The sequence below is a fragment of the Ananas comosus genome, linkage group 21, assembly GCF_001540865.1.
Source record: "Ananas comosus cultivar F153 linkage group 21, ASM154086v1, whole genome shotgun sequence".
In the NCBI taxonomy this organism is placed as follows: Eukaryota; Viridiplantae; Streptophyta; class Magnoliopsida; order Poales; family Bromeliaceae; genus Ananas; species Ananas comosus.
The window spans coordinates 2,350,169-2,370,294 of NC_033641.1; the positions used below are offsets into that span (position 1 = coordinate 2,350,169).

General features: G+C 34.5%; 1 protein-coding gene across 1 annotated transcript in view; it reads left to right on the forward strand.

The window, feature by feature from the left end:
• The window catches only part of LOC109726371, an 83,326-nt gene that overhangs the window by 37,368 nt on the left and 25,832 nt on the right, over positions 1-20,126 (forward strand). Inside the window, exons 23-38 of the mRNA XM_020255912.1 lie at positions 604-702; positions 801-941; positions 1,133-1,198; positions 1,874-2,359; positions 2,554-2,874; positions 3,370-3,501; positions 5,316-5,429; positions 5,600-5,784; positions 5,937-6,045; positions 6,137-6,280; positions 10,552-10,827; positions 11,280-11,921; positions 13,472-13,693; positions 15,280-15,383; positions 15,518-15,813; positions 15,926-16,010. Of these exons, the coding sequence (XP_020111501.1) occupies positions 604-702; positions 801-941; positions 1,133-1,198; positions 1,874-2,359; positions 2,554-2,874; positions 3,370-3,501; positions 5,316-5,429; positions 5,600-5,784; positions 5,937-6,045; positions 6,137-6,280; positions 10,552-10,827; positions 11,280-11,921; positions 13,472-13,693; positions 15,280-15,383; positions 15,518-15,813; positions 15,926-16,010 (3,422 nt within the window). The remainder of the gene's footprint in view (positions 1-603; positions 703-800; positions 942-1,132; positions 1,199-1,873; positions 2,360-2,553; positions 2,875-3,369; positions 3,502-5,315; positions 5,430-5,599; positions 5,785-5,936; positions 6,046-6,136; positions 6,281-10,551; positions 10,828-11,279; positions 11,922-13,471; positions 13,694-15,279; positions 15,384-15,517; positions 15,814-15,925; positions 16,011-20,126) is intronic.

Here is a 20,126-nt window from a genome sequence, read left to right on the forward strand (position 1 = left end):
AGATTTTTAACTGCAATAGCTGGCCAGCATGAAGGATGTGGATGAGAATTCATCTAAGACTGAAAGTAGGAAATTCAATTCAAGCTGAAAATTATGTCAGCAAATTTTAATTGACTCATAGTGCTGAATTAGGCTAACTATGATTCTATTACCTAACAAAATATCTTAGACTGAAATCTGGAACAAGTGGGACTCAAATTGTAAATTGTACCCAACATACTTACACTCTATGAAATTGGTATACAACTAGATATGCTGTTATTTTTCTTTGGCTTCGCCTATCTTCATTGCACAAGTGTTTGTTATTTTCTATCATTCCACTTATTGGCTGTTGGAGCATATACATATATACATATATATGTATATATGTATATATATACTCTGGTAAAATCCTCTATATTTACGTTATGCTTTGCAAAATTGTTACTTAAATTAGATATTGTTAAAAATCAAATGAACTTTCCTAAGCCTAGCCATAATGACATGGTGATCATACTCAGCTCTTTGTGTGCAGTAAAGTGTGTTATTATCTTGCAATTTTATTATGTAGGGTAGATCATATCTTTTGATAGTTTCTGCATGCTATTTGACTCTCTTTTGTAGGCTTTGGAGTCAACTAGTACATTGATTATTGAATTCCACAATGATGAAGAGAAGACTGCTTGGCTTAAAGAGCTTGTGCAAACGACTTATAGAGCTTCTGTAGGCCATTCTTCCTTATCTTCATTTATTCTTAAATGAAAACATGTATTAATTTAGTGTTGTTTCATCTCAACATATTTCTCGGATGCTACTTGCAGGCTCCTCCAAAAATGGACATACTTGGAGAATTAGTCATTGGTAGATCGGACTCTAGTGGAGGACGAAGTAGTAATTTGGGAACCGCAGACCTTGTTATCAACGGCAGTGTTATAGAAACAAAGCTGTCTATATATGGGAAAGTAAGATGATTTCCGGAAACTTCGCTTATACTTTCTACGGAAATATCCCCTTAATGTATGATATAATTTTTTCATCGGCTGAGTTTACCAAAAGAATTTGGTTCTGTTCCTATGATTGCCTGTCTGCTTTGCTTAGTACTGCTATTACATTTGTTTTCTGATTAGTGTGTGTTTGTTTCTTGGTGTTGTAGGTTGATAGAAGTAGTGGAAATGATGAAGAGACTCTAATATTGGAACTTCTAGCTGGTGGAGGGAAGGTTAGCATGCTTGCTTTGACCCTTCTACAGGAACTACATATGTGATAAGCTAGTGACGGATTTTAATATGAAAAATAGACACTGCCAAGGATTGCCCATGCCATACCATGATGAGGCCATGTCGGCATGTGGCATAGGGTCGCGCCAACACCGTAACAACTTCTTTTTCCATTTTGTGGGTTCTTTTATAGCTTTCTTTTGTGGTAAAATGTTGCACAAATTTTTTTTTTTTTTCATACTGAAAGTATGTATATATTGTAACATTTGAACTTTTCAGATAATCATTTGTTCTCTACAGTTGAGTCTATTAAAAATTGAACTATTTCTAACGTTTCTTGTTTCCTGTTTTTATAGTGGAATAACTTGGAATTTTCTATATTTCTATTTCTATTTGACTTATTAAGTGATTATACATTGAAAGGTATGCTGTTCACAACCTGTAGTTTTCGTTTGGTATATATGCCATTTGGAAGAGACAATTAGCTATACAGGCAGTCTGAGAATCAGTCTATCCTATAGTTTTGATGCTAAGTACATTAATAAGTGCTAATAATGTTCATGTGCGCACACGTGTGTGGTGCTTTGGTTTTGAATAGTGATCAATATCATTATATTTCTTTACAAACTGGTAAATGATTTATATTCTTGACTTTGCAATATTCATTTCTTCTTTAGGTAAATCTCATTCAGTCTTCTGGTGATCTTACTGTGAAAACAAAGCTGCACTCGTTGAAAATCAAAGACGAGTTACAAGGACGCATATCTATGTCTCCACAATACATGGCATGCTCTGTGATGAATGATGAACATCGAACTGGTGGTTCTTCTACCCCTGATCTGGAAAAAGATCTCAGCAATTTCTCTGTAGAAGATGATGATAGTTTCAAGGATGCATTACCCGAATTCAGTCCCACTACCGACCAAAGCTTCTATTTGCATAACTTTGACATGGCTCGCAACTTGATGCACAGTCCTGCTGACTCATGTGAGGTGGATGCTATAGTTGGTCAGTCTGATTTATTACGTCATGATAGGGATGAGGTGAAACGGAAGTGCGACATATTCTATGAGGCGCGAGACAATACTGTAAATGATTTTGTATCTCTCACATTTTTGACTAGGCGTCCAGATTCCCATCTCTATGATAATATTGATATGCAGGTAATTGGAGAATTTATAATCTTTTCCATTCAGAAGTTTTTTTTTCCTTACATGATCATATATTCTGTTGGAAACTGTTAAGACGGATATCTAGTATTCTAATGTTCTTCCTTACTTATCCATGCCTTCCATGGGGCTCTGGCTTTGTATCTGTTAATGTTAACAGTGGTTTCCTTTGAATTTTCTTGTTCCAGATGAGTATACGCATGTCTGCACTAGAGTTTTACTGTAACAGGCCTACTCTTGTTGCTCTGATTGACTTCGGCCTAGATTTAAGCATGGTAAATTCAAGAGGGAGCAGTGGAAGTGAGATGATGTCCTGCGAACCCAACTCTACAGGCACAGAGAAGGAAGAAAATGGTCGTGCTTTAGTTAGAGGCTTGCTCGGTTATGGAAAGGGTCGGGTTGTTTTTAACTTGAAAATGGATGTTGATTCTGTTTGCATCTTTCTTAACAAGGAAGATGGTTGTCAACTTGCAATGTTTGTGCAAGAAAGTTTTCTCTTGGATTTGAAGGTAAGGAGTTCTTTTAGCCAGAACATCGTAGAGGTGTTTTGGTGTATTGATCTGTGTTCCTTTGGTTACTACACAGGGGATTTTTCCATTGCCTTTATATGCCTTTTTCTTCTTTTGTCTGTTTGAGTGTTTAAGGTTATGGTGTGTTGCTGCTTTTTTCTGACTTCATTCGAGGGTAAAGGATATTGGGTAATAGATTTAGTTGAAGGTTTATAATGTTGTCGTAGCAATATTTTGATGTGTTTAGGGAGTTTAGTATCTAAACTAGAGCTGAACTTTTGGAATCATTTATGTAATTAAGTGGAAATAAGTCTTCTACTGTTATCTTTTGGCATCAGTGACATCAGGTTAGATTTTTCATATTGTTTTTGGATATTAGGCAGTTAACTTATTTCGGATTGTAGATGAGGTTTGCTGCAAAGAGTAAATAATCTCAATGTATATGTAAAGTAGTATCATCTTTTCTTCTTCATCCATTGATCTATTCATCTACAGGTTCACCCTAGTTCTATTTCCCTTGACGGTACACTGGGAAATATGAGATTGTGTGATATGTCCCTAGGGCCAGATCATCGTTGGGGCTGGCTATGTGATATACGAAACCAAGGAATCGAATCACTCATCAAGGTACGCCTCTCTGTAAAATTGAATTTTCTGGTTGAAATGTTAGGCCACCACTTTTTTAATATGTTTTCTCGAACGTCTGAGTGAGCAGGTTGAAGTTAAACATATTAGTTGTCCTTTGGGCCAACCATGTTCATATCTAACTGCAATTGCATTATTTACACTAAAATGGACAGAGCATGATGAAACTGTCAAATTACTTGACATGCTATGCAGGCTTATTCAACTTAATCTTAACAGTGAGATAATCCCCTCACCAAGCTAAACAATTTTGTTTGATATGTGATTATGAAATCCGTTCAGTGCAATTTGCGCGTTGATAACTCTTTAGTCTTTAAAGGTGTATTGGGTGACTAAGGGACATTTTTGGCTTGCGTTATTTTCTTAATGTACATTCTTAAATCTTGAAGGTATCGTTATCAGTTAGGTTACTTTCAATTTTAGCCAAGATGGTTATCTATGTATAAACGGGATATATGTACAGAACAAAAAAGGGTTGCTAATAAAAGGCTGTCAAAGTGAGATTATGCTATTCTTTGCTGAGAGATTAGTATGTAATGTAATTGGTGTTTTTCAGGGTGCTATTTGCCGTGTTTCTGAGGGCTTATTTGGGTTTCCAAATAAGTTATCTAGTAATAACTTATGCGCAATGTCATGCCCTGGTGACGAAGCCCAACCAGGTGCGTGCCGTCACACGAACAGTGTTTTTCTGTACGTGCACGGCATCGGATCACTAAGCACCTTTATAGTAAAACATTTTACCAGAGATATGAAACAGGAATTTAAGTTTCGAAAAGCATTTAATGTTTATAAAACATGTTGAGATTTCCATTACATCCACAACGAATGTTAAGTTTAGTTACAACCCAATGAACGTTAAGTTTAGTTACAACTATTCATCTTTCCAAAATGTTACATTTTCTAATGTTCCAAGATTGCAAAACTTGGAGCTGAAGTAGACCAACCAACATGCGTCCTCACTCTGTATCGCACTTCACCCCACACGACGAACTTAAAAAATGGCGGAAAAGGGGCTCGAGGGAGGAAATAGGGGAAAAGAAGAGCTAGGGTACCCCTTAGCTTCATTTTATACAAGGAAAGGGTGGAAAATTGCAGCCAACCCCTTAAACTTCCACAATTTAGAGTTTTACACTACTCTCCTCCTTGACTGCGCACACAACACTCAGTTGCCAAGGTTTTGGAATCTCTATGAATGTTTTGAACCAGGTTGTGCTCCGGAACCAGTTCACAGGTTGCTCTTAAACAGAACCTTTTCCCACTCTGTTTGCTGTTTTAGTTACGAAACCTGACACCTGCGTTTCGAATTAGATACTTGACTGAAAATCTTGATTAGTTTCTTCTCCCTCTCTCTTTTTCTTTTGAAATTTAGGGTATTACACACAATGAAGATTTTCTTTTGGTGGTTATCATATACGAGTTTACTTTGTCCCTTACAAGGTCTTGGTAGCCATTTTGTGTGATCAAGCAATCCACCTATGAGGTGATTTATCTTATTCCAAGAAAATGACTTGGAAGCCGAATATAGCATATCGTTGTAGACGTCTAATTAGACTTCATATCTATTACAGTACATTCTTCTTGAGTAAACCAAAATGATATGCCAAACAAGATGTTCATGCGTCCAATCAGACCCTTAGTGTATTTCTTAGAATAGTAGAAATCGGATTGCAGGATTGAGTAATTCTGATTGCTTGAGCTGATTTGATATTCAAGTGAAGGGTGATGATTCTTTCATAGTAATATTTAGATATCTGTACTAATCTTGAGTTAATTTTGTTTTGCTGTCTGTATTCCAGTTCACCTTTCAGTCATATAGTGTTGAAGATGATGATTATCAAGGGTACGACTACAGTTTGAGTGGACGGCTTTCCGCAGTGCGTATTGTTTTCCTTTATCGGTTTGTTCAGGAGGTATGTGCGTCCATCAGTAGTTTCCAGGTTTTGTCCTTTCTGAAAAAATTAGTACACTTTAGGCTATTTTGTCAAGTACAAATCAATGAACTTGTTCGTTCAACTTATCTTTAGACTTTAGGGGCTTTAGCTTGAATACGAAATTCTATCCTAAAATTGAATATTTCCAGATTACTTCATATTTTATGGAGCTTGCTTCCCCGCACACTGAAGAGGCAATCAAGTTTGTTGACAAAGTTGGAGGTCTTGAATGGTTGGTTCAGAAATATGAGATAGATGGTGCTGCAGCTATAAAGTTTGATCTTTCCCTGGATACTCCAATAATCGTCATTCCCAAAAACTCAATGAGTGAAGAGTACTCATCTATGAACTTAAAGTTTTATTCTTGATTTATCCAGATTTGTATTGCGTCAATTGGATATTCATTTTATATCTGTATGCTAACTATTTCTGGCTTTTTATACTACTGTGAAGCTATACCTTGTTCTCTGGTTTTTTTTCTTGTAGTTATATGCAACTTGATCTTGGACAACTAAAAGTACAGAACAGTTTCAGTTGGTATGGTTGTAAAGAGAAAGATCCTTCTGCTGTACATCTTGATATTCTTCATGCCGAGGTAAATGCCAGATGGGGTTTAGAAACATGCATTTCCCTTTTACCCTGCTTTTGTTCTGAATTTAGATTCCTTTGGCATCATTTCCAAACAGATAAATGGAATCAACATGGCAGTGGGAGTCAATGGTGTTCTGGGGAAGTTAATGATACGAGAGGGCCACGGCATCAATATTGAAGTGCGACGTAGTTTGCGAGATGTCTTTCGAAAGGTTCCAACTCTGTCTATCGAAGTTCAGGTAACTGTCTTATATCTTGGCATTGAAGAAGTTGCTATGATATATAGGATTTAAGTATCTGCCGTAGCAATTAAGGATTAAAGTGCCGCCCCGTGCTGTACCGCGGTTCCTGTTGGGTATCGCGGTACGTATTGTGCCGAGTTTTTTTTTTTTTTTTGTTATGATTTGTTATTTAGGATTTCAGAGTTGTTGATAACTAAATCACACTATTCTATCACTAATTTGTTTTTTTTATTTCGTTATTTCCTTCTCTCCTTTTTCTTTAATTTAGTTATCTAATGTTTCCAATCTTATCTATTATAGAATCCAATCTAATCCAATCTAAAATTACCTAATCTAATCTACAAAATCTAGTCAAATCTAATCTAATCTAGAATCTAATATAACATATATTTAAATTTGTCCATTCTAATTTATAAGTACGAAACCTAATCAAATCTAATCTAGAATTATCTATTAGAGTATTAAATATAGTAGAATATACTAATTAAATTTGATTTACTTAATTCCAAATTACCTAAATTAATACTTTAAAAATTCTGACTTAAAATTACCTTATTTAATCTTATATCGAATCTAATCTAATCTATTTTATATTTAAGTTTCCCAATTTGATTTAGTCTAATCTAATCTTATGAACAAACTAATGTAATCTAGAATTACTTGAGCTGTTTTATTCCAATCTAGAATTTGTAAATTAGCATAAATATAAAATAATTTTGATTTAGTATTATTAGATATATTAGGATATATAGTTGATTATAGTAGATTATATAGCCAATTTAATTTGACAATACTAGCAGTATCTATACTAAATTGTCAAATAAATCTTGTATCTGCAGATGACAATATGCTATATAATCCATTGTAATGAACTATGTGGAACTAAGAAGTCATCTTTTTTGTAAAAATGTAAATTTAAATAATTATTGTACTTGTGAATTTTATTATTGTATTTTATTTTTTAGTAGTTTAGGGCCCGCGCTTCGTGGCGGATCGATAGTATTTCAGTCAATCAACATATATAATTATTTAAAATTTAAAATTAAAAAATATAATAAAAAATAAAAAAATTCATATAGCCTTCTGTACATTATAAAGCTAATCTTTTTTGATTAATATTTTTCAGTATTTGTAGAGTTAAAGTATTCTAATAACTTCACCTAAAAATTCAATCAAACTTAGTAGTTTTAGTAGCTATTCTATAAATAAATTTTTAATTAAAAAGTTAAAATTGGAGGATTTATTCTAAATTGCAAATATATGATGTTATCCTTATCTTGTTAACATTGATTGGAGAAAGAAGAAATTATTATATGCACCTGGTGTATATTGACACACCCTACATCACAACTTATATTAAAGGACTATTTTCTAATATCGAAACTTAATTAAATATATCTAAATTACAAAGTCTAATAATTTAAATATGCTTACTTAATTAAATTTTGAAATTTCTATTAAATGTTTTAAGTATTTGGTGTATGTTCTTATATACATCTGGTATAGAGAATGCTTAATAGAGTGCATTCATAATTCCAAGAAAAAGAGGAGAAATCTTTACTTGCACCTAATTTATACTAATATTTCATACACCATAAAAGCATATCAGATGATTGATAGAATATCTGATAATTAGTATTAAAGATTTTTGTGATGTGATGGAATCTTATGGATTTTAAAATATTAACAATAAAAAGAGGCTTGGTGTATGTGATATTTTAATAGACCAGGTGCATGCAATATTGTTGAAGTAGAGGAGGGAGAGGAAAGAGGACACTTGTCACTCCGAGGGCTTCTGATGTGACCCAACTGTCAAATTAATATATCTATAGATAATTATTAAAATTTTAAGATAAAAAAATTATAACTAAATAAAAAAATTATAAAATAGTGTTATGTACATTACAAAAAATAACTTTTGTATTAATATTTTCTTAATTTTGAATAGTTACATTATTTTAACAATTTTATTTAAAAATTAATCAAATTTAATAGTTTTGAAAACTGTTCTATAAATAACTTTTTTAACTAAAAAGTTAAAATTGGGGAACGTATTTCAAATTGCCGAAAAGATGATGATGTCTTTACCTTATTAAAATTGATTGGAAAAAAAAAATTTTCTTGCATGCACATGATATATATAGTAACATTCTATACGCCACAACTTTTATTAGATGATAAATATTTTGATATCAAAACTTAATTTAACATATATAACCTACGAAGTTAATAATTTAAATTCTATTTAATGATTTAGATTTTAAAATAAAAAATAATGAAAAAAAAGAGTCGAAGAATCAAAAAAATACAAATAAAGAAATTTAGGATGAAACAACAGCTACTACAGTTAAAATTTAAGAAGTATTTTAAAAAAAGAAGAAAAAAGCTATAAGAAGAATTATATTTATAGCAGCAGTAAGAGTTGAGAATTAAAATATCATGTCTCATAATTTGAGTCAGAAATTGCAACTAATTAACATTTAAAATCTAAAACATTGTGTCCCTTTTTGAATATTCTAGAAGATTCTGAATGTAAAGTTGATTGCTTATAAAACTATAAATATAGTATTGAAGTTTAATATTAAAACCAAATGGATCATTTTGAATTGATTATTTTACTTTTCAAAATTTTTTAATTTATTTGATTTGAGACGATCAACGATATTTTGACTTTAAATTTTGAATGCGTCATTTATTTTTACACATTCAGTTAATATATTTTATACAATTCTCGTAATTTTAAATTTATTAAAGTAAGTAATTAAATTAAACTCTATCAATCTCTCTTTTATTTTTTATTATACAACTTATTTTTAAGTGATAAATATTATGAAATTAAAATTTATATTTAATATATGTAATTTTAGTTATATAAAAAGTTATGTGTAAAAAATTATAGATTATATAATTTAAATTTTAGGAGAAAATGAGAGGAATGAGTTGGTAAAAAAAAATGCCCCACTGTCGAGAGAGAGAGAGAGAGAGAGAGAGAGAGAGAGAGAGGGGGAGGGAGGGAGAGAGGAGAATTAGAGGAAAAAAAAAATCCCACCCCGCTTGCTCGCGCCCGAGCGTGACCCTCGCTCCCGCCCGCCCGCACCCCTCGCGAGCGCCCGCGCCGCGCCTGCCCACGCTACCACGTGGATCCCTCCGAGAACTCAACTTTTAATATATCTATAGATTCTTTATGAGATATAGTTGTATTTTACATATAAAAAAGCTTACCAGTATGTTAATTGATGAGCATAGTAAGCTATTCATAGCCACTATTCATAATTATTTGACTAAACCTATCAAAATAATATTATAAGAGCTTACTGAGACCAAAAAAGCTAAAATAAGCTCGTGCCAAAGCGTGTCATTAGGAGGTCATGCGTATCCATCGGCACGCAAGCGTATCACGTGTCGACACGACAGCGTGCTTGTGCAGTATCGTGCCAGGCAAACAACGGCACTCCCCCGTGCCACGACACTTTAATCCTTGGTAGCAATTGCTTAATGACATAGTATTATTTATTCTAATCAAAATTATGTGGTTGCTGAACTTTTATATGGTTTAATTGCCTAATCAATTCATGTTGGGGGGGGAAACACTTCGCAGCTCAACAGTGTCTTACTTAGCTTCATGCTCAAGGAGATATCTTAACTCCCTAGTTGCTTGCTTCTGTTTGCCCTGGATTGGAATGAGAATATATTCCTGTTGGATACCATAGTTTAGAAGATTGGAAGTTTGGAACTATTTTACGTCTTCTTTTTTGCTTCTACTATCTTGTACCAGTATAATTCTTTACCTCTAAGTTGGGAGATTGTTGTTTTTTCCCCCTAGCGTGACAAAAGTATTGTCAAGGTGATCTTTCATGAGGCCCTTGCTTCAAATATCTAGCAAGAGTCAAATGTGATGTTGCAAGATAGTCTCTTGATGCTTCAAATATTTTAATAAACAATTAAAATATGCTAGCAAGTTTTCGGCACGACCCCATACCACGGCAGTTAAATACTTGTTTCTCAGTTTTCTTTGCCCTTATTACAAAATTCAGAGTTCCTTTCAACTTAGCTAATATTTTATCCTTTCTGAAGATAAAGAATGCTGAAAATAGAGTTTGGGATTCTTGAATTCTTCATCAAGCAACTGTTGCAACGCTTTATTCTGATATTCACAATGAAACTGGCTTACTTTGTAAATAGTTCGATTAATCATGCAAATCCTCTCATTTGGCAACTCAAACTGTCATGAAATGGTTGACTTCTATATGGCTTTGTGTATTTTGCAGGTTGGTTTGCTACATGGTGTCATGTCTGACAAGGAATACAATGTTATAATAAATTGTATTTCCATGAACTTATCAGAAATGCCTAATCTTCCTCCAAGTTTTCGTGGAAATGTAAATGGAACAAAGGATTCGATTCGTTTGATTGCTGAAAAGGTCAATCATAACAGTCAGATATTGCTTTCACGAACTGTTTTTGTCCTGGCTGTTGAGATTCAATATGCCTTGCTAGAACTTTGCAATGGCCCCGATGCAGAGTCTCCGTTGGCTGAGATTGCTGTGAGTAGTGCTTATTCTGAAAAATTACAGCCGCTTATTCAACATAATGAGTTGTATTTTCTTTTTGCATAATGCTGCAGTATGCTATATTTTCTTGTGTTGTTGACGACAATATCCTGATTGTTTCTAAATTTTCTGAAAAGAAAACTTATCTAGTTGAAAAGGCAGTTGCTAGATCTTTGACAAACAAAAGCTTAGGACTTTTGCTGTTGTACAAAGCGGAAATGATTTTTTGAACCCCCAGTGCATTGCTTCAAATGGAGCTTTTCCTTCTTTTGTGGCAGGAAGTTCTTTGGGATGATACCAATTGAAAATTTTGTTATTTCTTTTTTCCCCCCTAGTGGCTTTACTTACCAGTGGAAGCCCTAGCCAGGCTAAATAGGCTGTATATTAGAAATTTGATAGAATATTGCCAAATATTAATTGCTTGCTGGCATTATGTCCTTTTGCAGCTAGAAGGTGTTTGGGTTTCTTACAGAACTACCTCACTGTCTGAAATGGACCTCTATTTGTCTATTCCAAGATTCTCTGTATTGGATATACGTCCTGATACAAAGCTGGAGATGCGCTTGATGCTTGGAACTTATACTGATATTTCCAAGCCGGGCATATGTGATATCTCTGCTTCTTCTGGCTTAGAAACTGCTACTGATATTGATGCTTCTAACCTGACGATGTTGATAATGGATTATCGATGGCGCTCTTCTTTCCAGTCCTTTGTTATAAGGATTCAACAGCCGCGTGTTCTTGTTGTTCTAGACTTCCTTCTTGCTGTTGCTGAATATTTTGTGCCTTCCTTAGGCACAGTAACAGGCAGGGAGGAAACCATGGACCCGAAGAATGATCCTTTAATGAATTCTGATGACATAATACTTTCTGAGCCAGTTTACATGCAGAGAGAGGATGTTGTTCGCCTTTCACCAAGAAGACAATTAATTGTGGATGGTTGGGGAATTGATGAGTTCATTTATGATGGATGTGGAGGTACAATATCATTAAGTGAGGAGTTTGATAGTGAAGGACAATCATATTCTGGAGCACTTATCATGATTGGGCATGGAAAGAAGTTACGCTTCAAAAATGTGAAAATTGAGGTACATAGTTATTCTACCTACTGATCTACCCCTTGATACTGTTTAGCAATCTACACCTTGATACTGTTTAGTTATTCAGTTCATTGTGTATCTCTCTTTCTTATTGTTATATTTTGTATTTACACAGCTTTAATTTTCTTCTTTGTATTTGCAAACGGTGCTCTTTGGTTCACATGACATTTCAAAACAGAATATGGGAAAACATGTTTCGGCCTATATTTACAAACTATAGTCAAATTTTTTGTTGAAAATAATCTTCTATTTTGTCTGCTGATATAACTGCTAGTCATTTCACTTAGAAGAGTTGCTGACACTTCTGTATTAACAAGATGAGCGACCAAATAATGACTAAAAAGATAGTGAGTAATGAACCATGGATTCTTTATCTTGATAATTCTAATGCTTCCTGCCAATAGCCATAATAATCTGATTCTTTCTCTTTAATGGTCTGAGAAGATTCTAGAAAAGAAAAAAAATTTCTACTTAATACCACAACTAGTAGGACTGTTTTTGGTGAAACCGCAGAGTGCTCTGCTGGGCATTGTCCCCGGCTTTCTTTAGCTGATTTCTTGCATTACCAAGGCTACCTTGTAGCACTAGTAATTTGTCATATTGCCAAATGTAAAATGAAGGATTACATCTGTTTAGTGATTAGATCCACTCCCTACTTCTGTTCAGTTGTCAAGATTGCTGATATGGATTTATGATTTGTTACTTTAATGTCAGATCATAGTCTTAAAAATCTCACAGTATAAATGCTAAATGTGCTCCAGATGATACCATTTTTCTTATGACTTTTATCTATATTAGAAGCTTCAAGTGTTCCTCTATAAATGCAGAAAGCATGTTTAGGGAACTATATTTTGCTTCTTAAAACAAATAGGCAATATCTTTACGTTCTAAAGAAGATGCTAAAAGTAAACCTTTGAACAATAAACCATTTCTTCTGCCCTGTTGGGGGGGTGCTGGGAAGCTGCATTCAGCAAGGGGTGGCCACACATTCTCCTGTTGGGCCTTTTGTTTCTGGAAGAGGCTGCGGTTTACATTGCATGTATCAAGTCGGTTACAAAGATGTGCGCCCTTAAAACAAGGAAGCACACGCTGACATGCAGTGTCATATGCCATTCTGTTTGCAAGTGCAGACCCAAGGCTTCAACCCAAAACAAGTTCATCCTGATAAACAGGAAGGTTGAACTAGTTTTGAGAGTCACTACTGAACCAATATAAGCTGCCGATTTGTGTCTTTCATCTGAATATTTAACTGTAAAAAGCATAAACAGTACTATGCAAACATAAGTTTCTTCTCGAGACCAAATTTTGTTGGCGTCCTATTCTCTCTATAATTTCTCAATAACGTATTTTCTTTCATATAGCTATATCCTTTTCTGGTGAATAAATCCTGGGAGAACAAACGGTTGGCACGAATTAGTTATACTTATATTTTCTCTTTACCTATTTGGTGTGAAGGAATTTATTGCCTGCAATTTGTATTTTATGTATTATCTGATCCAACTATCTCTTTTGTTCTTGTGTAACACAACACATATCAGAATGGAGCAATATTGAGGAAATGTACATATTTGAGCAACGGTAGCAGCTACTCAGTGTCCACAGAAGATGGTGTTGAGATTTCATTATTAGATAGTTTTGCTTCAAAGATGGATGACAACGATATGGTGCAGTATGATGAAAGCAAAAAGGAAACAAATCCTCATGAAACAGTTGTTGGTGCTCCTTCAAATCAGATGTTCAGTGTTACCTTTGAAGCTCAGGTAGATTATTTCTTTATGTTATGCCATAAATCAGATGTTCAGTGTAAGGCTAACGAGGAGCAATACATCTATTCTGTTTTATTTGGGTTTAGATTAGATACAAGGTCTGACTCTGCCACTTAGGTTTATGTTACATACTTAGATCCAATGATCGAGCATGCTGCTTTTGCCGGGTGCGTGGGGCGGAATGTACCGCACAAACAGGGTATCAGCATGGTTCAAACACAGTGTTGAGACCTTGTCAGCACAACCCAAACGCAAATTTATTTAAGAAAATGAGCTAGAATTTCCTTTCCAAACCCTTGTACCCTAGCGTTCAGTGTAAGGCTAACGAGGAGCAATACATCTATTCTGTTTTATTTGGTTTTAGATTAGATACAAGGTCTGACTCTGCCACTTAGGTTTATGTTACATACTTAGATCCAATGATTGAGCATGCTGCTTTTGCCGGGTGCGTGGGGCAGAATGTACCGCACAAATAGGGTATCAGCATGGTTCAAACACAGTGTTGAGACCTTGTCAGCACAACCCAAACGCAAATTTATTTAAGAAAATGAGCTAGAATTTCCTTTCCAAACCCTTGTAGCCTAGCATTGATGCATTGAAATGGCTTAGTTTGAGGGATAGATTGGGCAAGATTGATTTCTCAATAGTAACCTTTAGTTTTAGTGAAACCTTGTTTCACAAAAATTTGACGAAACTAGTGATAAATAACCGGTATTGATATTTTAGAACTATTCACTGTAAGTGACATATTTTCAGTTGCATCAAAGGTCTCAATGAAATTGAGGGTTAATTTGTGGAGATTTGGTTCTTCCTGAAGTTTAATCCTTACTTCTAAATAATCTATTATGTCTTTCTTTTTTTTTAACTAAAATTGTTGAAAATAGGAATTACTCCATTACTTGAGTAGAAAACTATGCAAAAACAATACATATGGGAATAAGCCAAAGTGCAGAAAACCATCCTGAACTTATCATGATTTTCACTTTGCCAATCTGGACTTGAAATATCTACTATTACCTTCCTAGTTATTTGAAATTATTCCAGGGCTTACAATGTTGAAGAGGGTTTGCAATGATTAAATTATCCCGTGATTCCAGTTTTCATCCTTCTCTCTAGCACCACTACCAACATCACCACTAGTTGCACCTCTTTGTCCCCATCCACATCTTCCTTGTCCTCTTCATCCTCCATCTAAACCAGCACCTCCTCCAGTGGCTCCTCTCTGTCCCTCATCTCTACCAAAAACGCCCCCTCTGCCACCACCGTGCTTCTCTTTTCTATCATATTCTCTTCGTCTTTCGTCAGAACAACCTCCACTTTCTTCAGGTTTAATGGTGCGGATTGCCAATCCTGATGCCCTACCATCGAATTTGAACATTATGTTTATCCATTAGCTATCAGCTTGTGGCGTCAATATCAATTCTCAAGTATAGGAGTTTAATTATAAAATGTTTTATCCTTAAAACAAGTTTTTTTTTATTCTGAACATACCTTCATCAGGTAAGCATGTTCAATTAGTTATTTTCCAGGAACTTACTCCAATATATAACTTGTGATCTCTTTCTCTGAACTCTATCCAGGTTCTATCCCCTGAATTTACCTTCTATGACAGTTCTAAATTGTCGACGGATGATTCCTTGCAGATAGAGAAGCTTCTTCGTGCTAAGATGGATTTCAGTTTCATGTTTGTACTTTATCTCATCTTAACTGGTTATAGTTGCCATTAAATTGTAATTTCTTTTTTTTATCTTTATTTTTGCAGTTGATTCTTCCATACTATCCTTTGCATGTGTCTTATGCTTTATAAATTTGAGATAGGTATGCTTCGAAGGAAAATGACATATGGGCTCGCTCTATTGTAAAAGATCTCACAATTGAGGCTGGTTCAGGTCTGGTTGTTCTTGAGCCAGTTGATATTTCAGGAGGATATACTTCAGTTAAGGACAAGACAAATGTTTCATTGGCAACTACTGACGTATGCATCCACCTTTCTCTTGCTATTGTTTCGCTCTTACTTAAGTTGCAAAATCAGGCTCTCGCAGCATTACAATTTGGCAATATCAATCCACTGACTTCTTGCACCAACTTCAAGCGAGTTTGGGTATCACCAAAAGGTCACTGTTGTCTCTGCCTAGTAAATTGTGCGGTTGCACTTTTCTCTTAACTTTCTGGTAATATTTCTTTTATGCTTCTCTCCTTTTGTTTTAATTAGTCCCATTAATGCAGGAGAACTACCTGGATACAGTCTCACCTTTTGGAGGCCTCAAGCTTCTCCCAATTATGCTATATTGGGTGATTGTGTGACATCAAGGTGGGCAGAAACCCAACTTCTTCTGAGGGCTAATACATTTCATCTTCTAATTTTTCTCGATCTCATAGGTTCCAGCAGATGTTATCTTTTATATATTGTAGTAATGCATTTGTAAAGCATACCTAAACAATTATCTCGTTGATGTTCTTGCATTTGAAACCTTTATTTGTGGATAACTTAAAGCTAGCAGTTTTTCTAGCTGCTCAAATTCGTCATTATCTTTGATCATGAGAGTTCAATGAAAAATACATCAGGGTAGGTGTTGGTTTACGTGAATTCGCCATGTTTTTAAATGGTCAAATCGTGAGGAAATCTCCTCAATTGAATAAGTTTTCCCTCTTCTTCAGTGCCCCACACACACACACACACACATACATACATATATATATATATATAGAGAGAGAGAGAGAGAGCGAGAGCGAGAGCAGGGCTACTGTGCTATTAGAAGTACAGCAGCCCTTGTGCTCCTAACTTCCTAACCATCCATCAATTTTGATAGGTGGTTAGGGTGAGAGAAAGAAGAGAAATTGGGGAGAAATTAGGAGCACAAAGGCTGTTGTGCTCTTAATGGCACAGACACAATAGCCCTACTCTCTCTCTCTCTCTCTATATATATATATATATATATGTATATGTGTGTGTGTGTATATTTATAGAGTCCAGCTATTGTTCTTTTAAAAGCACCAAGCACTTAGTGCTTGCAAGTTTTTCACTATCAGATGTATCCCTTTGACCAATTCCACCCCTTATATCATACTATTCCAACAACCACCCACTCAACCCTAGGGGACCACTATTATTCTAACCCTACAAATCTTTATCCAAAGGCTGAAAACCCGCAAGCACCAATGACTTGGTGTTCTTAAAAATATAGGAGCTCAATTCTGTGTGTATATATATATTTTTTGTATATATGTGTGTATATACATATGTATATACACACACACACATATATATATGTGTGTATACACACATATATACACACATATATACATATGTGTGCATATGTGTGTATATCTATGTATAGAGTCCGACTGCTATACTCTTATGAGTATGATCGCCTTCGTACACTAAGTCGTTTTCGAGGGCTTTTCTTTACATTTTGCCCCTTCAAAACTATTTTTTACAAATGAGCCTAACAAATTTATATTTGCATAAATAGCCATCTCCCTGCCACGCAAGCGCGTAGGTGGTGGTTTTAAGTTGAACACGTTGATTCAATCATTGTTTTTTAACACAGTAATTGGATTCCCGTGTTTCTTTTTGTACTTCTTATCACTCCTAAGTTTAAAAAAAGGAACTAGAATATGGATATGAACACGATGATTCAATCACCGTGTTCAACTTAAAAATGCCAACATGGTGCTCTCATGGCAAAAGAGGGTCATATATGCAAATATAAATTTTGTAGGGGCATTTGTTAAAAAAAAGTTTCAAGGAGACTAAATGCAAAAAAAGCTTCGTTTTCGATAATAGAGCTTCCAAATCGACAATCCATACTGTTAAATATTAACTAGAGCATTTAAAACTTGTAGAAACTAAATTTTATAATTTTTTTACATCATTTACCTTACAATCAAAAGATCTCAAAATTGACAACTTTTAACAGCCGGTATGGAATAGTTGCAAGTTTAACTGTGTAAAAGAATCATAATCAGTTGAAGTTTTGATAGAAAATTCTATTCACCATCTAGATAAAGATCAATAACTTCGATCCTAAATTGATGAATTCGATCCTCTAATTTTGGGAGGGTGTTTGATTTTGACCATTCGTTTTATGCCCGCTTGATAGACTTTATTATAATTTCAAATAATTATGAAATTTGATTTCTAGAAGTTTCAAATTCTCTAGATATTGTTTAACGGTATGGATCATCCATTCAGAAGCTCTATTATTGAAAATGATTTATGAGTACGAAAGACTCTATACTCATAAGAGTATAGTAGCCCTACTCTGTGTATACACACACACATATGTGTGTGTATATAGTGTAGAGCTACTATGCTTTCGGAAACATATAAGAGTTGGTGCTTCCGACTTTTTTGCCCTTAGATCAAGAATTTTAGGGTTGGGATTATAGGGGTCCCTCTAGGGTAATATTAATCCAAGGGTTAGAAATAGTCAAAGGGGCTGATCCAAGAGTTAAAAAACTAGAAGCCACCATAATTGGACTATATATATGTGTGTGTGTGTGTATATATATATATATATATATATAGAGAGAGAGAGAGAGAGAGAGAGAGAGTCCAGCTATGGGGCTTTTAAAAGCACCAAGCACTTGGTGCTTGTAAGTTTTCCGCCGTTAGATATACCTCTTTGACTATATATATATAAATATGTATATATATATATGTTGAGTAGGACTTGTGTGCTATTAGGAGTACGAAGGCTTCCGTGCTCCTAAGCCGTTTTAGATGATGGGACTTTCGAATTGACGATCAGCTCCGTTAGACTTGATCTAGCGTATTTGAAGTATTTAGAAAATAATGTTTGCGGATTTTCGATATCATTTACCTAGTGATCAAAAGGATTCAAAATCAACAATATTTAATGGTTGATGTTTGCCGTTTGCAAATTTAACGATATAGAAGTATTCAAATCAGACAAAATTTTGATTGAATATATTTTATACTATCAACAACAAGATCAATATCTTTGATCGAAAATTTTAGTGCTACATCCACTAGGTAAATGATATCGAAAAATCGCAAAATTTATTTTCTAGATAGTTCAAATACAATATATCAAGTCTAACGGAGCCGATCGTTGATTCGGAAGTTACATCATCGAAAACGGTTTAGGAGCACGGAGGCCTCCGTGCTCCTAATAGAACACAAGACCTACCCTCTCTATCTATATATATATATATGGGTATACATATAGAGAGAGAGGGAGAGAGAGAGAGAGAGAGAGAGAGAGAATGGCTACTATACTCTTATGAGTATAGAGCCCTTTGTACTCCTAAGTTATTTTCGACGATGGAGCTTCTGAATCGACGATCCACTCCGTTAAATATGATCTAGAGTATTTGAAACTTCTAGAAAATAAATTTCATATTTTTTCGACATCATAATAAAGTCCATCAAGCAATCATAAATGAAAGGCCAAAATAGAACGACGTCCTAAAAATGGATGATCGGATCCTTTAATTTAACATCGGAGTTATTGATCTTTATCTAGATAGTAAATAGAATTTTCTATCAAAAATTCAACCGATTACAATTCCTTTACACCTTTAAACTAGCTAGTATCCCATATCGACTGTTAAAAATTGTCAATTTTGAGATCTTTTGATCATAAGGTAAATGATGTAAAAAATTTATAAAATTTGATTTCTAGAAGTTTTAAATGCTCTAAATAATATTTAACGATATGGATCGTCAATTCGGAAGCTCTATCATCGAAAACGACTTATAAGTACGAAGGCGACCATACTCATAAGAGTATAGTAGCCGGACTCTCTCTCTCTCTCTTTATATATATATATAGAGCTAGGCTGGTATACTATCAGTAGCACGAAGGCCTCCGTGCTACCAAGTTGTTTTCAATGATGCGGCTTCTAAATCGACGATCGGCTCCGTTAGACTTAATCTACACTATTATAAGTATTTGGAAACTAAATTTCATAATTTTTTGACATCATTTGGCTAGTGATCAAAAGGTCGCAAAATAGACAATTTTAATGGAGATGTGATGCGTTTGTGAATTTAACGGTGTAAAACAATCCAAATCTGATAAAATTTTTATAGAAAATTCTTTTCACTATTTAGAGTAAGATCAGTACCTATGATCTTAAATTAAAGTCTTTTATCATCATTTTTTATGAGATTTTTATTTTCAGCCGTTCATTTTTAGACTACTCGTTTGATTGGTAAATGAGGCCGAAAAATTATGAAATTTAGTTTCCAAATACTTTTTATAGTGTAGATCAAGTCTAACGGAACCGATCGTCGATTTGGAAGCTGCATCATTGAAAACAACTTGGTAGCACGGAGGCCTCCGTGCTACCGATAGTATAACAGCCTGGCTCATATATATATATAGAGTTGAGCTAGAATGCTATCGATAGCAAATGAGATCCGTTGCCACCCATTTGTTTTCGATGATAGAGCCTC